Here is an 18545-nt window from a genome sequence, read left to right on the forward strand (position 1 = left end):
CTCCCTTAAGTCTCTGCACACCCACACTGCACCCACACCGTGGCCATCAGCCTGATGGTCATGCAGCCCCCCCCTTCCCATCCTTTCCACCTGTCCTTCCCTTCTCTCTCCATTTTTTTTTTCATCTACCAGCCCCTCCTAGAAAGAAGTAAAAAAAAAAAAAAAAGAAAAACAAAATAAAAACAACCTTCCAGAGGGCACCTCTTCTCCAAGGTAGGGACAAGTCCTAATTATCTCTTTGTGGCTGTAACATGACTCGGTGAGCTCCACGCTCTGAAGGTGAGCCCTTCTGTCACCGTGCCCAAAGTGGGCCTCGGTTCCAATTGGCCGAAAAGGAACAAAACAAAACAAGATATTTAAAACACCTCCCTGCCTCCATCCCGCCCGTTTCACATAACGGACAGAGCGGCCTGCTGCTTAGCTTGAGGCAGATAACTCCGAGTGTGCTTATTTTCCCAGTCCGCGAACGGGCTATCTTGGGGATGCAGCTTGCCGAGGCTGCTCCTCCTGCTGCTCGCCTGGCTGCAGGCCAGCGGGAGCGGAGAGCCATTTCGGCGAGGCCAGGCCTCGGCAGTAAGTTGCCTGGGGAAGGGAGCCGGGTCAGCCCTTCTTCTCCTTTGAGGCCAGCTTTATCACTAAGACGCTCTGTCTGGCTTCTGTAAGCCTGATTCTGTCTCCTGATTCTCTCCATCCCCTGGGAATATTAAGAGAGACATGTTTTAATCCATTTTTATTAGTTCATTGCTTATTAATTTCCTTACCTCGGCACCGTGGACGTTTTGGATGGCATAATTCCTTGTCATGGGGAGGGGGGGGTTCTGTTCCTTGCCGTAGGATGTTTAGCAACGTTCCCTGGTCTCCACCTGCTAGATGCCAATAGCACCTCTCCCCCACCAAGTGTCACAACCCCAAAGTCTCCAGACATTGCCACCTATCCCCGGGGGGCACAAACCCACTCCTCGTTGAGAACTCCTGATTTCAAGGAATATAAAAATCTAATTTTAGAAATGGCAAAGTGTTCCCCTTAGCATCTTGCTGGAAGCTTGTAGGGAGACAGGAACTTTCTCTGGGCCTTAAAGGAGTCTGAGCTGAACGTCTCCCAGCTCCATCATTCAGTACTTAAAACTTATTGTCAGAGGAGCCGGTCTCCTAAGAGAAGGCACAGATCATGCCGTTGCTCTTGGTAGATTTTAGCCTTGTTTCTGCTCTGCTTTTGGTTCGGTTTCTCTTTTGTTCCATTCTTTAGAGGCAGGCGAAGATACCGAGTTTAGGGATGTGGCGTCCTAACTGGGTTGGAAGGCCAGACTCTGGCACTTGGCAGCTGTGTGACCTTACGCGGCTCACTTCACCTCTCTGGGCTGGATTCCAAATGTCTAACAATGCTCCCTACTTCATGGAGTCGGGCAGTGCAAAGCGGCTGATTTAGCACAGTACCTCCCAGGCAAGCAGGCCATAGCTATTGGGGCTACTCTGTGAGGGGGGTGGGTGTCTGAGAAGGGCCACTGAGGCTGTCGACATTTGGTTTCTTTATTTCCCGCTTATCAGCCACATTCCATCAAGCAGAGGACTGGCCCTTAGTAGGCCTGCCCTGGGCTTCCTTTTCAATCCCTGTCCCTCCCAGGATTCCATCTGCCACCATACCTTTGTCTCTGTCCCCAGCCCAATCGCTGCCTTTCTGATAACCCCAGACAGACCCGAATGCCAATAGCATTCCTCAAACCCAGCAGAACTGCCAGAGTAAGCCGGCAGCTTCCTGCTCTTTGCCCCAGAAAACATTTCGAGTGATCAAGTGATCAGAGGGGGGTGGGGGAAGCGGGGAGGACACTGCAGCTGCTTATGCAACAAGCTTTAATCCCGGGTTAAAATCCACCACGCGCACCAGTGGCGTATTTCATTTCCTCATTGGGTCGTGAAGCTAGTGGCACACGAGATCCGGCACAAACTCACAGACACGTCCTTCCCCCCAAAAGCAGCACCCGCAGAGGCAGACACTGTTCCCTAGGGGATGGTGGCGGAGGGCTGCTGCCCACGCAGCCAGGAGAGGGACAGCACGGTCTGATTAGCTCTGGCCTCCACCTCTTGTCCCCCACTTGGTCTCCCTGAACGCGGTTCCGCCGGCAGGAAGAGGAGGCCCCTCCCTCCTAGGGAGGCCCAGGCCTGTTGTCCTGCGTGCTGGACCCTTGTCAGGCCTGGTGATGGAGGTGTCCCTCCCTGCATCTGGGCCTCTTCCGCCTAATACACAACGGCAACAAAATCCCCTCCCTTTTCGTAAAGCCTGGGCCCTGCCCTTGCAGTACAGTCTGTTTGGATTCCTGGCTTGTTCTGTTTGATATAAGATTCCCAGCCAGGAAGAATTTATGTGCACGAGGTGGGCATCTGTTGTCCATGTGGGGGGGCGGGGGCAGGGAGAGAGCGGGCGATCAGCTCTAGGTTTTCTTTGTGGGAACGAACGGTGTGGGACCAGAAAACCCACGAGCCCTAATTTTAGGAGGAGCGGGGAGACTTTATTGGGCCATAGTTTTACCTCCTGGCATATGGCTGCGTCACCTCTGGAAGCTTTCTCCAGCCTCTGAAGAATGGTGTTTATTTAGCTTCTGTTGTTCCAGCTTGCTGTTTTTTAAAAAAAAATCTTGTTAATTAAGCACCTTGTCTTTGCGGAAAAAAAAAAAAAAGAAGAAGCAAGCTAGCAAACATGGACATTTTAAGATCCTTTTGGATTTGCCTTTTCTTTCTCAGGGTACAGACCAGCTACAAAGGCAGCTTTAGGGAGGAAACAGGCAGAGACCTCCTAATACTATTGAAATGGGTGGAATTATAAGTAGCTCTGAAAAACTAGTTAATATTTTACTGGGGAGCAGTGCCAGAGATGGGGGTGGGGGGCTGCCAAGTGTAGGTCTGTGTGTGAAGTAGCTGTTCCATCTGCCTTAGGGGACGAAAAGAAGCCGTTCTCTGTGGAAATAAATTTAAGCAAGAATCCTTATAAAGCTCATGGGATTTGTCTGCCCACCGAGGGCCCAGTTCCCCGAGAACATACATACAGGGATGATTGTGGCAGGAAGGGCTAAGCTGTGGGTGTAGGCCTGGCTAATAATGGGGGTTCTTGTTCCCTCGCTGGGCTTGACATCTTTCTTTCTCCCTCTGGATTTAAATGGCTTCTCAGACCGAGAGGCACTGCCTGTGCCCTGGATTCAGAAGGTACACGCCTCCTTGGGAAGCAAAGGCGAGAGACAGCGGCTCACTCTCTCTCTCTCTCTCTCTCTCTCTCTTTCTGCATCTGCTGGGAGAGCTGCAGCTGGTATTTTTCCACAGGCCTTTTCTGCGATCTCAGGGCCTAGTTTTTCCCAGCCAGGCCCAGAGTCCGAGAGAGGGTTAATAGGCAGGAAGCTGAAGGCATTGCAGACTAATACGGAAGTCAGATTTTTGTTTAACTGACAGGTTTAGCAGGCCTCAGTGGTGGGGGAGGGGGCCGGGAGGGGAAGGGAAGTTTGTAGATCTAGGCATGTGGCCTGCTAGGAGCGCATTTGGCTTTTCTTAGGGTAAGGACGGAGAGGGGGGCCCCCGTTGGCATCTTGGCAGGGAGGCAGGAACCCATTTTGGTCTTCCTTTGAGTCCTGGCTGGGGGTGGTGGTGGTGAGAAGTTAGATTCTCAGCCGGCAAATGGCTCTCCGGGCCTGCTTTTCCAGGAGGCCCAGGAGGCGTTTTGACAATGACTATGCAAACTTGACCACTCTGAGCCTCTCCTCTTCCCCAGCGGCCTGAATCCTCTGTCCTCTGAGAAGCCAGGGCTGCTGCCCTCTGGCCATTTCTTGGGGGCTTGCCTGTGCTGTGTGCTGTTTTCCCTTAGAGGCCTTCCTTAAACCCCTTCTTCTTGACCACCCCCTCCTTGGCTGTTTTCCTGGGGTTCCCCACTTCTTGGCTACACTCTGCACCCCGGCTGCTCCCTCCCCGGGGGGGAAGGGGGGAGAACCGCTCTGCTGGATTGTTCTAGAAAAGGGCCAGGCTTCCTCCCAGCCAAGAGCCGCTTCTGTGGGGGCAGGTGAGGGTGAGCCCTTTCCAGCTCACCCCAAAAACTCCCTTCCCAGTGGCATCCGGGCCTCAGGCTTTGCAGGAGCAGGTCAGGCTGGCTGCACTGGTTTGCCCGTGCCTGGAAATCTAGCCAGGGTGTGGGAGAAGTGCGTCTGGGGGCCCCTTTCCCAAGTTTTTCTTGCTGCAAAAGGCCTAGCTTAGCCTGTCTTTTTCTATGCACAGGATGGCTCTTGCTCACCAGAGCCTCACAAAGATAATCGCTCAGGAAGTGTTTCAGCCAATCCCGGGCGGCCTTACACTCCGCTCCGCCGGGGCAGCCAATCGGGGATGAGCTCTTATTAGGCGGCCAGATCATCAAGCCGAAGTGCCAAACCCTTTTTCTGTGAGAACTAGGAGCCTGTCCTCCATGTTTTATAAGTATTGACATTACACAGTGTTAACAATGCATCCACAGAGGTAAGCTCGACTTTTTAACCATCTTTTCTCCCCCTCCCTCTGAGACATCCGAATTGTGGGCGAGCAGTGTGATTTCTCTGTGGCTGGCCGTGCCACACTCACCCCCACAGCACTTAGGTTAACTTGGAACTGTTTGGAGAGAATTTTTTTGCTTTCTTGGGTCACATGGCTAAGTAGCCATTAGCCATAGCTTGATTTTGCAAACTGGCAAAGGCCTGGCACACCTTTTCTTCCACCAGGACATGGTGTTTCTGGAAGAGTTTGAAGCTAGATCCTGGAATGCCAAAAAAGAAGCTTTTTTTTTTTTTTTTTCTTTTCTCCCTCCTTCTTCCTCTCTCTCTCTCTCTCTCTCTCTTTCTCTCTCTCTCTGAGCAGTCCCCCCCCCCCTGCACTATTGTCTTCTCTTGTGTCACATGCCTGCTGGGGGAAGAAAATGGAAGGTAAGCAAGCAGGCTCCTCTCCAAGGGGAGCTCATGGCAGACAGCAAAGCAGGCAAGTTTACCTCTCCAAAGAGGTCCTGGGAAGGCTGGAGTAAGTTCTGACAAGAGAGGACGTGTGTTTTACAAAGAACCAAGCCCTCAGCAGAGCAGTGCTAAGGAGAGATCCAAGCTCCTGGGGCCTAGGTGGGTGGTGGTGTCTCTACATGGTCTGTTCTCTCCCTACAGGGCTGCTTCACTTGAAACTACATTGTTCAGCCTTTTTTCCTGACTTCTGTTGATACAGAGTGTTCTTCTGCAAGCCAGCCTACAGCCAGCAAATGTTTCTGAAAGTGTTTTCTAGGCTTTGGAGGAAGTTTTTGGAGTAGGGATGGGGATGGGGGGGGGGTGGTGTGTGTGTGCAGAGGGGGAGGGGCAACATCCTGCAATAAATCTGTGAGGACTCTTTGAATCCCTCTTGCATGATTTTCAATGAACTAAATGTATCTTTTAATCCTTGTTTTCATTTTCTTTTCCCTCTTTTACATTGTATCATCCTCTGTCCTCCTGGGTGATGGAGCACAGAGGAAATAAAATCATGTCTGTGGCTCATGACAGCATTCCATACTCAGTTGTTGGGTTGTGTTGTTGTGTGTGTGTGTTTTTAATAATCCCATGTAACTGTTTAAAAAAAAAAAATTTCCTTTTTGATCAAGTCCCAAATCTGCCAGCCTGTTCTCTCTTCTTAACTGTGGAAAAATGAGACGGTTGCTTGAACATTTGTTGGGTAAGTAAAGCAATCCATTTCCTCTGTGACCATGTATAAAGAGTTTGGCGGACATTTGGGGTCTGTTTATAACAGAGGGTCTTGGCTACAGCAGTTGGGGGGGGGCTTTTCATTAGCAGTAACCTAATAAGGGCTTTTTAATAGTGTCTTGATTTTAGGTGACTGTTTGAATCCACTATTTTTCCTGATAACATGCTGCTAGGATTGAAGATCACACTTCCTGTTTACCCTGAGACTGGGGAGAAATGTTCAGTTCATTGTGACTTGACTGGAGACCTTTAATTGGGATTGTATGGATATTTGCTAGAACTCTGGGGTGGGTGACCTGCTTGTGAAATGTAACAAAAATGCTTGTTCTCAGAGTCACAGAGCCTTAAACATTGGAGAGGCAGGAGCCTGGTGATGGTGGTGGTGGTGGTGGTGGTGGTGGTGGTGATGGTGGTGGTGGTGGTGGTGTGTTGGGGCGGGGGTGTCAGGACTCCGTTTTAAGGACACTTAACTTGTAGTGCAAAATCCCACCCACCACCAAACTTGGTTTGACTCAGGACTCCCAGCACAACAGATTTGGCCTTTTCCCAAGCCTGACCCACACATCTATATGCACGCTTGCCTTTACTTATGATTTCTCACTTTTTACACTTCCCCTGATCTCTCAATGCTGTAGCTTGAACCTAGGAGTGAAAAAAGTAGACTCTTGTTTCGCATTAGCTTCAGAATTTGCCCAGAAGTTCACTACATAAATTTCCAGCCTGGAGACCAATCTAGCATGACTGACTGTAAATGCTGGAAATATATTCAATTGTTGTATTATATGCCAACTTTATGGAGTCAGTAATCTTTTTTCTTTTTTTCCTTTTAGTTAGTGTCCAGCCACTCACCTTTTAGCATCAGTGGGAAAAAGGCTCATTTAATAACAAGAAATGTACCAATTCTAAGTTAAGAAAAGTGTGTGTGAGGCCAGCTTTTAGAGTTAAGAAGTGCAGGCAGTTAATGAATGATGTTGTGTACTTAAAACTGAACAGTGCTACTACCCCACACAAGTCAGTCCAGACACTTAGCTATTTTCTTTGTTCTTATCTTCTGGCTGTAAATGGAAATTACATATTGAGGTTCTTGTGGCCTCCCCAGAAGCAGTATCTAATCACAAGACTCCTGGTTTGGTGCCTTCAACGTTTGCATAATGGTGTGTTTGTTGGGCTGGAAGGAAACCTAAGGGCAAGGCATTTGTCCTCTAAAAGCTTGCATTAAAATGGCTCCCACAGGTTTGCAAAGCCAAGATCTGTTTTCAGATGTGCAGCCCCAGCAAGTTCCCAGCCCTGGACCCAGCTGGCCACTTTCCTCTGGTACCGCGGCCACCACCAAGCATGAGTCTGTAAAAAGTTAATTGCTTCCAAAGTAGCTTATTTTCCCAGTTTCACTAAGGGGGGAAAAATAAATGTCTGCATTGCAGCAGGACTAGGTAGGGACAGCAGTGCTGGCTTACAGAGCAGCCCAATGGGCCTCCTCTCTCCAGCTTTTGAACCAATAGATTTGGAGGAAGAGTTACAGATTGACAAGTGGAGTGGCCAGACTGAGAAGGGGCCTTCTGGAAGTTTCTACCATCTTTGTTCCTTTTAGGAGAAGCCTGTCTGCCAAGCTGAAGAGTCTCCTACATTCCAGATCTGGAGGGGCATTCCCTCCCCACCCCCACCCCCTTTTTCTTTTCTTTCTTTTCTTTCTTTTCTTTCTTTCTTTCTTTCTTTCTTTCTTTCTTTCTTTCTTTCTTTCTTTCTTTCTTTCTTTTTACATCAAGGTAGACTGATCTTTCTGCTTTGGTTATAAATTTCAGAGGGAGGTAAGGAACTTGGGTTGCTTCCCTTTTTCCTTCTGCTTCCTTAGTCCCCAAAGAGGATGCACAGCTGCAGGGAACAAACAGACACACTGGAGCTTTTGATTCTTCTGTCTCTCTCTCTCTCTCTCTCTCTCTCTCTTTTTTTTTCTTCCTTCAAGACCCTCCAGGATGGATTCACTTTTCTGCTTTGGGAAATTAAGTGGCATTCACGTGGGGGAGGGGGAGTAACTGCTTTTATTAGCTCCAGAAAATGGTCAGTGTTCTGTCTGTAACTAGGAATTAATTATATATAATCACTCAGTAAACTTTCTACAGAGTTTTTCTAATTGCTGCGCATGAACATAGTTAGCCTGTTGGAGCCGAGTCCAGTTACTTTTATAATTAACAGCTCAAAGATTTGAGTCAGAAAGAAAGAAACAATGGGGCCTCTTGGATTATAAACTAGGGGTGAAAACAATAGCTTTTTCTCTTTATTTTTTTCTTTCTTTTCTTGTAACCCTTTTTCTTTTTAAACAAAACATTCCTCCTTTTCTTTTCCCCGGGAGAACAGTGAGGAAGCTTCTTCAGGTCTTAAATAAGAGAGGGGGGAAAATGAGTCACATTTTTAAAAAGCCAGGATGACAGTAACCCAGAAAACCCTGGAGGCAAAGGTAGGTTTTTAAAAAGTCCAACCACTTCAAATGTGTGATCTCTTTGTTTCTTTTGCCTTCTTCTTCTCTCTCCTGTGGCAGAGGCAACAAACATTTGTCTGCCGAGAGGCCCTAGATCTGGCTTTGCCTCTGGTTGACCCTGAAAAGAAAGATACATGCAAAAGTGGCTCGGCCACCCCACAGCAGAGATTTAGTAAGGGAATATGTTTAGAAGCCCTTTCTCCTTGATCTTAAATGCAAAACAAGTGAGGATTCACCCTTGGCTCCAGGTTGCTAGGGCTGTGCCGCCCTTCCCCCCTCTCCCCACTCTCCTTACAGATAAACAAGCTGGCGGGAGCCATGTCAGCACTGCAGCTAGCTCTGCTGCCAGGCTGTCCCTCCTCATCAAGATTACCTACCTACCGGCCGGCGAGGAGCCAACCTCCCGTCCTTGCCCCGGCACAGCCTTGGGCACCATGCCCTCCTTTCTCCCCTGGAGCTAAAAAGCAGTCACCTTGAAACTCCCCACTCAGCACCAGAGTGGCGAGGCCAATTCTCAGACCTGTAACAACAGTAAATTACATTATCCACTATGAGGCTGTTCGTCCGGCCTCTGGAAGCGGGTTTTGCAAAAACCCATTGTTAGTTTTCGGGGCTCTGTTTTGGGGGTGGACAAAAATCTGATTTGTGAGTATCCCGTGCATTGGCTAAGGGAACGCTTGAACTGTTGTTTCTCCTCTGCAGACTGGGATCGTCTTTCCTTGAGGTTAACTGCCTTAGGACTGGCTGGGTATTTGGTGGCCGTTTTCAGGCTTAGAAACAGCCTTTTGCTTTTACCTTGGCCTCAGACAGGGCTGCAGCCCTTTAGCTTGGCTCCTCAGATGGCTGCTGCCCTTGCAACACTTTGATTTTACCTAGCTCCTTTTTGGTATGGAGGCAGAGCTGGTGGCTTCTAATGTATCAAGAAGGGGGAATGGGCTTCCTCCCCCCCTCCACCCCCAGCTTGCTCCCTTTTTAACATTTTTTGCATTTGTGCAGGCACCTGTCCGGCCGCAGTTGCAGTTGATGCCACAGGGCTGCATAATTCCTAACCTCCCACCCACCTAATTGGAGGGCAAGGGGGCCCCATCTCAGAGCCTCATGTTGAAGGCTGAGGATCTAAAAGGAAAGGGTTTTCCTCAGGAACCTGTGACTTCACAAACTCCCCCTGTCATTGCAGATTTTTTTTTTTTTTTTTTAAGCTTCTAAACGTTGGGTTGTTGGTGTCCTTTGGTTGAGCTTTTCCTAGTTCTGATATTTAGGAAGGTGGCTTTGAAACTAGCAGGGCTGCTTCAACAAGAGCTACAGCTATTGAACAACCTGCTACCATTTTAGCTTCAATACAGGAATGAGGCAGTGTTGCCAGACGCCATTTTAAGAATCCTGCATAAATAGCTTAGCTCCCGATGACTCTGCCTGTTTTAGGTGAGTGCTTATATAAAGCTGCTCTGCTAACCATTCCCTTCCCCCCACCCCCAATTTAAAAAAAAAAAATTAATTGCAGATTTAGGGAAGCATGGTTTTCTTATTTAGATGTTCACTCTTTTGTGATCTAGAAGAGGAAGATGTTGTGTCTTGGGGATTAAATATTTCTCACAGCCTGGACCAGTTTGGTATTTTGAATGAAAGTAAAAAGCTAAAGGAAAAGTCATTGCGAATGATGCATGATTCTTGAATTGCCGTGCGATGATCCTCATCTGTAGAACCAGAGTCTTGTGCATGCTGGTTATATATTCTAGCTGGGTTAGATATTCTTGGTTAAAAGTCAAGTAGTAGGAGCACTTGGGGAAAAGAAATATCTGGGCATTGTGTATCCAGGCTTCTTCTTCTTCTTCTTCTTCTTTTTTTTTTTTTTTTCCTATTTTCCTGTCAAAACTAGATGTTTTTTCTTTCTCTCTCTCTTTTGGAAGTGTTGAGGGGATGGCATTCCTGGGAATACGGACCAGCCTTGAGTCCTCAGAATTAATAATCAGAAGGCTTAAAACATCCTGGAGATGCAGCACTTCATCTGCAACTTTTAATTGCTCTTTTTCAGTGCATGCAGGTTAAGAAGTAAGCCTGGGTTTTCTTGCTCAGGCATTGGGGGAGAAATCTTTTCTTCTTTCTGGGACCGGATGGGAAAGTCTGGGGTTGTATTTGCAGACGCTGTTATTTCTTCTTTAATTGCCTGAAATGCATCAGTTTGTGAAATCCAGAGGCAAGTGACTTAGGGTAAATGCGAGTGCAAGAGGTGGTGGCGGTGGGAACAGACAATGTATACAACTAGTTGATGGTGTATTTTCCTGTTGGGGTGAAAGGCTGTTGTTTGGTTTTCAGCTAATTTTACCCTTTTCTTTAGCTGACCCCCAGCCTCTCCAGTGGACCTTAAAAAAAAAAAAAAGTAATGCCAGTTTGAAACAAGGGCTTGTTGTTCCATTGTTTTTGATTTAAATAATCGGGGGTTGCTGGAAGCTTAGCAGATAGGAGAGATGCTGTATATTTTCTAAGACTTTAATGTGTTAATGACAAGAGTTCAAAGTCTTTTCTCCAGATGCAGCTGCTTTTTCTTTTTAATAATTATTATTTGACTTTTTTTCCCCCCCTCCAAATGACTGAACAGTTCTTAACCTAAACTGACCACGATCTGTGGGGCATTCAGACAGGTACAGATCTTTTCTCACCACCACTTTTGATGTAATATTCATAATTTTTTCCCTAATAACATACTAGTCCTTAACACTAAACCAAAAGAAAAAAAAAAAAGAAACAACAACCACCAAAAAAACTGAGATCAGTGGTGTAGAAAAAAGGAAGTCCCTTTAGATGTGGCTATTCAAAATGACTCATTTTGCATTCTGGTCTTTACTCTTGTAAATGAAGTTTTTTTTCTCTTTTAATGCATAGACACTGCAATTTCCTTTAGTCAAATGCAAGTTATTGTGTGTGTGTGCGTGCATGTGCGTGCACGGGTTCCCTTTGAAAGGATGGTTTGCTGACTGTGAAAAAAGATGGTTTTCTGAAACTGTGCTTGAAAAATCCTTGGCTGAAGCTGGTGGTGCTATTGCTAAAGTTAGGTGTTTATGGGGCCCACTTGTAATACTTGGAAAGATAAAACAGCTTCACTTTTCTCCCCTTTTCTGCAACAGCAAATAGCCACCACCTAACTAGTTTGCATTTCCCTAGCTTCTCAGCCCTGCCCTGCCTGAAGGACTCGGCTCCTCTGGGCTGCCACCAGCCAAATAATTGTTCTCTTGAAAGCAGTCCTTCATGATCAATACACCTTTGAATGTTTTCATCACTGCAGAAATCCTTCAAGTGGATTTTGGGGGCTCTGTTCTGCATAACTGTTCTATCACTGTATGTTTTGGTGGGATTCTAGATGAGCGTTTTCTGTGTCCCTCAAAATACGGGATCGGTTGCAGGAAGTTTAGGATTTCACATACTTCATGCCAGAGAGGGAAACAGAATTCTAGTTGCTAGAAAGATCAAGGTTGCTGTTTGTTCTTTTCAAGTTGACCATCTATCCATCTTTGAGGGCTGTTTGGCTTTTTGTTTTGTTTGTTTTTTTTTTATGAAAATGCATTTCCAGTTATCCTAGGCAAGAAACCATCAGCAGTATCCATTTGGACCATGTCCGTGTGTTGCAGGCAGTGTGTGTTTCTGAGTTGAGAATGTTTGTCTCTGAAGTTGGGAATAAAAAGTATTCATGCTAAAATCACCTTTCACAAATCACCTAGTAACACTGCATGTTAGCAAAGTGTTTAAGAGTGTGCTTCTGATGGAAACCGTTTGTGACAAGATGCCAGTTGTTCCTTTGGCGATTGGTGTTTCAGCTTCCTTTATGGCGACAGTGTAAATGAAATTGTTAATAGGGTTCCATATCAGAGAGCAAAATGTGTTCATATTCCAATTTTAAACTACCTTTCTTCTCTCTGCTGGGACTAGTTAAGTTTGAGGCGTGCAAGTTCTTCTAATATTATTCCGAGCTAAAAATTCTTCCTGTCTGGTTCCCATCCTGAGTCCTCTTCCCCTATCAGACATGGCCCTCTCCTAAAGCCATCTCCAACTGACTGTGAGGTTCCAGGCCTTTTTGGACATCCTTTGTCTTGTCACAGTCTCAGACCACAGAACACAGAAGGGACATTCTAATCCTTCCTCTCTCAGCCCTCCTTCCAGTCCTGGCTTTGAGTCTTCCCAATGGAAAATTCTGGACATAACAATTGGTGATGCACCCATTTTCTTCATGGTGAATCACAGAGTGATGGAGTTGCAGCTAGAGTACTTTGCTCATATTCTTAACACTTCATTGTCAGCCTGAAGGCTTGGAAAGTGCCAGCACCTCAAACATTTTGCACCTATAAAAGCAGAACTACTGGCTTGCCTGGGAGGTGTGTGTGTGTGTGTGTGGGGGGGGGGGGGGAACACATGAAGTGGCCTGTACTCTATTCAATGGGAGTTCCAGCTGAGAGAGTGAGAGAAGATTCTGGTGGACCTTCCCAGCTAAGAGGCCTGCTTCCTGCCCCCTGCTTCTCTCCCCAGCCCCCAACTCTCAGCTTGTCTTTTAAATAATCCTTCCTCATTCCACTTTTGTGGTGGGGGATAATTAGTCACAGCTCAAGAGTGCTGAATGCTTTCTCTAAGCCATGCGTGCAACAGAGAGAAACATCCAGGGGGTGGGAGTGTGGACACCCCAAGCCTAATTCCTGGGATAAGTGCTCATGGTGTGAATGTTTTGAGACCAGGCCCTTTGCTTCTAACCTGGGCATGTTCTCCCACTTTGCAATTTAACCTATTGCAATTTAACATACCTGTGTGTGTATATAGATGTTTTTCTTTCTTCCTTTCTTCTTTTTTTACTCTTCGTGTTCCTGCCTCATTGGGAAATCGTAAGAATTAGCCACGAGGTCTGGGAAATGCTCTCGGCCTTGCAAAATTCAGAGATCACAACTCTGGGTACCCTGTGAACCACCTCCAACCTGAACCCGGTATTAACAAGGAGAAACTTGTTTACCTGACGGCTGGGTTCTCATTGGCCCACAGGGGCAGATTGTAATTGTGTGTCTAAAAACGTGCTTTTTTTTTTTTTTTTTTTTGCATCCCCCAACAGCATGACAACTGCAATAGTAATTTGACTTAAAAAAAGAACAACTTAGTGGTTTGAAGAACTCCTTTAGGAGTCTTAGCACATTGTTGGAAATCTAGTGTGGGTTTCTTCCCCCTTCTCAGCCCTGCATAAGGATGGGAGATTGTCTTCAACGAGGGTGTGTTGTTAGAACTTCTCAATAGCGGCCCCCATGGGGCAAGTTCTCAGTCTACCTAAACGTGAACATAATTTGCTCTGTTTCAGCTTGGCCGAAGAGGAAATAAAAACTGAACAGGAGGTGGTAGAGGGCATGGATATCTCTACTCGCTCCAAAGGTGAGTAAAAATCTTGTATTATCTCTTCCAGCAGAGGAGGAAATTGGAGTTTCTTTTTCTAGTTGTGGTGCAGTGAAGTGTGGCTCTAGGACCCGAGGCTGTAACACTCCCCTGATTTTGAGAGGAACCTTTGATGGATGGACCTAATTTGTGGAGAAATCCGTTCTTTTGATTTCCTTTCCCTTGTGGGTCTGTGTAGGTAGACTCACCTATTGGGAGGTGGGAGGAATTGTCCCAACAGTAAATTTTACTGTGTCATGACTGAAGGGGAGGGTGGCTGGCTGCCTCTACACAGGGTGACTTTCAGGAATTTGCAATTTAAATAAAGTGCGTTCTAGAAGAAACCAGAGTGCCCAGTTGCTGCTGGGTTTCTCATTTTGATAAGAGGCCTCTTTGGAATCACAGAAGTGAAACAAAGTTGGCCCACTTTGTTGGAAAATGGTGCTCTTGGTTAGAAATAAAGAGGAGCGCAATAGGACTCTCTGGGATTTCCGGGGGGGCCAGTGTTTGCGTTTAGGACCAGACATGGTTGATGTTTTAATTCGGAATCCTGCACTAGACTCCTCAAAATCTTTTAATTGTAGGATTAGTACTTTTCATTTGGTCTGTGTGAGACTGTATGCGGCTTCCCAGAAGGAAATAGTTACTCACTTTTTGTCTTCGGGGTGTTTTTAGGAATAAGCTCCTGGAGCATTTTCCACATCTTTGGTTGATGAAAATGCACATCTCCAAACTTAATGGTTGTACCAAGGTTGTGGTATTCCATCGAGACAAGTCACTGAGTGTCTGCTTTTAGCTGAGGATTATGGGGGAGGTAGGGAGGGCTAGAGAGCGGGTTATTACAGACTCTGCCAGAGAGATCCTGGATCTTTCTAGAATCCAGCTAGAGTGCATTAAAAGAAGTGGCTCCCTAGAGATAGCTGAAACAAAAAAGTTTTTTTGAGGCTTTTTAGAAGATAGCCCTGTCATTTGGGCCAAAGATGAGGGTCAGAGAGGGAGGGCCGAGCCTTGGGAAGTGGAAGCTGGCTGTTGATGGGGGGGGGTTGCTGCATGGTTTGCTGGGGGTGGGTGGGGGTGCCCTAGATGAGAGAAGTCCAGGCTGCCAAAGTGGGTGGTCTGTGCCTGGGGAATAGAGCAGGCTGAGGATTTGGGGAGGGTGTGTCTAGTCAGAGGGCTACTGCTTCTTCCTCACAGTCCCCTTTTCCCCCTCCAGTCTAGCCTGTGCTGGGCCAGCAGCACCTGTAATGATCAGGAGAGCCAAGGTGAAGTTTTTTTGTTTTTAAATTTAATTTATTTGGCAGAGAGAGAGAGTGTGCATGCACAAGCAGGGAAGTGGCAGAGGAAGAGGGAGAAGCAGATTCCCCGCTGAGCAAGGAGCCCAGTGCTGGATTCGATCTAGGGTCCTGGGATTATGACTCGAGCTTAACCAGCTGAGCCACCCAGGTGCCCTCATGGGGAAATTTTGAGCAAGGAAAGAACCTTCCTGAAGAGGGATCTTGAGATGGTTGCTGATGAGGGAGCATGTCCCAGTCCCCTGTGCTCAGCATAGAATGTAAAGAAAAGGACCAGAGAATGGGGGGCGGGGGGGGGGGATCTTTGTCCTCACTCTGGCCCTCACTTGTACACTGTCTCTGTCCCTTCATGTTCTTATCTCTAAAGGGGGATGTGGGTTCAGATTCCTTCCCCCATGGGCTTTTCTTGTAGAAATAGTGCTCACTAATAGTATTTACGAAGGCGTGTTTGTACCTGAAGCCTTTTCTTACTGAATTACTCTGGTCCCTTTAGGAGATGGGAGATGAGGTCACTGAGGCTCTGACTAGCAGCCTCTCTCAGGTCATCAGCATGGGATGAAATGAACCAAGGCTCCACCTACCACTAGGGAGGCTCTCTTTTCCTGGACACTCAGTGCTTGGAATACCCCGGAGCCTCATAGTGGAGACTTTTCCAGAAGGGTGAGACTCAGGGATCATGAATCTTGCCTCACTTTGCTCAGCCCCCTCACCCCATGTGGGAGAGCCCTCCCCTCATCTTCTTCAGCCCTCCTGGATGCTCCCAGCTCTTTACCAGGTTGCGTCCCCCAATGACTGTGGCACCTGAAGTGATGCCCGCATGACCACTGTCCATAGTTTCATTGTCCCACTCTGGTCCTGTCCCTACAGCAGCTAGCTCGCTTTCAGAAGACCGATGAGATCCTGTTCATCTTGCAAATTCCTGCCACTGACCTTCCAGTGCCCTCAGGTTCAAGTTGGAGGTCACTGTGGCCTTCCTACCTGGGTTCAACCCACTTGCCTTCATTGACCCTGAGACCTTCTGTTCCACTCTACCAATTTCTCTGCCTGACTCCGCTTGAGCTGCCCTGCCTGCTTCCCCTCTGGTCCCTCTTGGGGGCCTTGTGTGTCTTGTGTTCTTTGCTGGGAACAAGCTGCTCTGGGCTCTGCTGCTGCCTCTTTCTTTCTTTCTTTCTTTCTTTCTTTCTTTCTTTCTTTCTTTCATGTTTATTTATTTATTTATTTATTTATTTATTTATGATAGACACAGAGAGAGAGAGAGAGAGAGAGAGGCAGAGACACAGGAGGAGAGAGAAGCAGGCTCCATGCCCGGGAGCCTGACGCGGGACTTGATCCCGGGACTCCAGGATCGCGCCCTGGGCCAAAGGCAGGCGGTAAACTGCTGAGCCACCCAGGGATCCCCCGTCTGCTGCCTATTTCTTATCTCAGATTCATCTCACACATCCTCTCCCAGGGGCCTCTGGTGGCCACCCAGTCCAAAGGAGCCATTCCATCATTTTCAGTTATATTTTTAAAAGTAACTTCTAATTTTAGAGCGGTTTTAGATTTCTGGATAAGTTGGGATGATAGTGCAGAGTGCTCTCATGTTACCCCTCCCACTCCCCCGCACACAGAAAGCCCCCCCCCATTATTAATATCAGCCGCTAGCATGGTGCTTTTGGCACGCTTAATGAATCTATATTGGTATGTCATTATCAACTGAAGTCTGTACGTTGTTCAGATTTCCTTGATTTTTCTGCTGAGGTCGTTTTCTGTTCTAAGATCCCACCCAGTAAACCAGATTGCATATAGTTACCATGTCATGGCTCCCCGAAGTCTCCTGTTGGCTGTCACAGTTTCTCAGACTTTGTTTTCTGACGACTTTGATACTTTAGAGGAGTAGTGCTTAGGTATTTTTTGGGATGTTCCTCAGTTGAATTTATCTGTTGTTTTTCCTCACGGCTGGACTTGGGTGGACTGGGATTGCGGGCTTTTGAGGAGGAAGACCACAGACTAAAATGAATTTTCATCACCTCTCATCACATCAAAAGTACATTTAAAAAAAAAAGATTTATTTATTTTAAGAGAGAATGTAAGCAGCGGGAGGGACAGGAGAGAGAAGGAGAGAGAATCCTGAAGCAGACTCTCCCTGCTGATGGGGGGGCTGAGCCCTTGTGGGCCTCATTCCCTTGACCCTGAGATCATGACCTGAACTAAAGTCAAGAGTCCACTACTTAACTGAGAAAATGGCTCAGGCGCCCCTCGCGGCTACATGTTACTGAGGTGATTTATCCCTGGTGATGTTCAGTTTGACCACCTGGCTGGTCGGGCTTTGTTAGGTCACCAACCTGTGCTGTACTCTCTGTAAGGAGGTCACGACACCCCCTCCACACCTACTGAGTGGGGGGTACACTCTACTTCCTTGAGGCCCAGAGCTTATACACAAATTGTTTGGAAATCTTCCCTAGGAGAGATTTATCCCTTCTCCCCAGTTATTTGTTACTTAGTCATTTATATCAGCGTGACTCAGTGCTAGTTTTTATTCATTTTGTTGCTCAAGATGATGTAGCTTTAAGAGGGATGCCTGGCTGACTTCATGGGTGAAGTGGTGACCCCTGATCTCAGGGTTGTAAGTTTAAGCCCCCCTGGTGTGTGGAGATTATTTACAAATAAAATATTTATTTGATTTTAAAAAAGATTTTATTTATTTGAGAGCAAGAGAGCGAGCATGAGGGGGGGAAGAGGCAGAGGGAGAGGGAGAAACAGGCTCTCAGGACCCCAGGATCGTGACCCGAGCTGAAGGCAGATACTTAACCCACTGAGCCACCCGGGCGTCCCGAAATAAAATCTTTAAAAAGATTGTCTGGCTTAGGCCATTGGAAGCTCTTTCAATTGGCTCCTGCATCTTTTTGACATCAGTGGGGTTGATTGGTTGGTTGACTCATTAGTTGAACGCTTTCTTACTTTTGGCCACTGCAAGATGTACTAGGCTCATCTTTATATTTTCTGCCTTTGCCCTGGATTTAGCCATTTCCCCAGGGCACCCTGGTTCCTTTTATTGAAGAGTAGCATTGGAAACCATGCTTTGGCTCCTCAGGGTACTTGTTGCTACGGAGATGTCTTTGTTCCTTGTTCCTCTTGGCCCACACAGCAGGGAAACGTATGTGTGTACACTGACCTGTATGTATATCCACAACCATAAAGATTTCTCTCTGTATCTGCGTTAAACCAAACGTGAGTTTGTACACTTGTCTCCAATTCTGATCCATGACTATGTGGATCATTCCATTGCTCTCCCCTCCCTTGTCTATAACCTCATGCTCCTGAACTGAGAAAGCTGCCTCTCACCATCTGCCATTTGTTTACTACATTCTGGTACATTTTATTTTACTTTTTTTTTTTTTTAACTTTTTTTAAAAAAAGATTTTATTTATTTATTCATGAGAGAGACAGACAGAGAGAGAGAGAGAGGGAGAAGCAGGCTTCTTGCAGGGAGTCCGATGCGGGACTCGATCCTGGAACTCCAGGATCATGACCTGAGCCGAAGGCAGACGCTCAACCGCTGAGCCACCCAGGCATCTCTGGTACATTTTAAATCTTATCATTGGTGTACAGCTTGATGAACTTAAACACATGTGTACATTTGTAGGACCACAACACTAGATCAAGAGAATTGAATGATTATGGCATTCCAGA

The 18545-nt window shown here is 46.9% G+C and overlaps 1 protein-coding gene across 27 annotated transcripts in view; it reads left to right on the forward strand.

The window, feature by feature from the left end:
- Positions 1-3048: 3048 nt before the first annotated feature.
- ZMYND8 (zinc finger MYND-type containing 8) overlaps positions 3049-18545 on the forward strand; it is a 127170-nt gene continuing 111673 nt past the window's right edge. For 4 of the 27 annotated variants that reach the window (XM_041732210.1, XM_041732221.1, XM_041732216.1 and 1 more), the window contains exons 1-3: positions 3455-3536; positions 4249-4482; positions 13511-13581. In XM_041732210.1, coding sequence (XP_041588144.1) covers positions 4469-4482; positions 13511-13581 — 85 coding nt within the window. In that variant the 5' untranslated portion in view covers positions 3455-3536; positions 4249-4468. Of the gene's footprint in view, positions 3196-3454; positions 3537-4248; positions 4483-4932; positions 5106-5147; positions 5284-5306; positions 5686-7447; positions 8167-8883; positions 9610-9685; positions 10237-13510; positions 13582-18545 lie in introns of those variants that run through there. The other 23 variants (XM_041732200.1, XM_041732225.1, XM_041732226.1 and 20 more) reach the window with 14 other exon arrangements.

The sequence above is a fragment of the Vulpes lagopus genome, chromosome 18, assembly GCF_018345385.1.
Source record: "Vulpes lagopus strain Blue_001 chromosome 18, ASM1834538v1, whole genome shotgun sequence".
NCBI classification, from domain to species: domain Eukaryota; kingdom Metazoa; phylum Chordata; class Mammalia; order Carnivora; family Canidae; genus Vulpes; species Vulpes lagopus.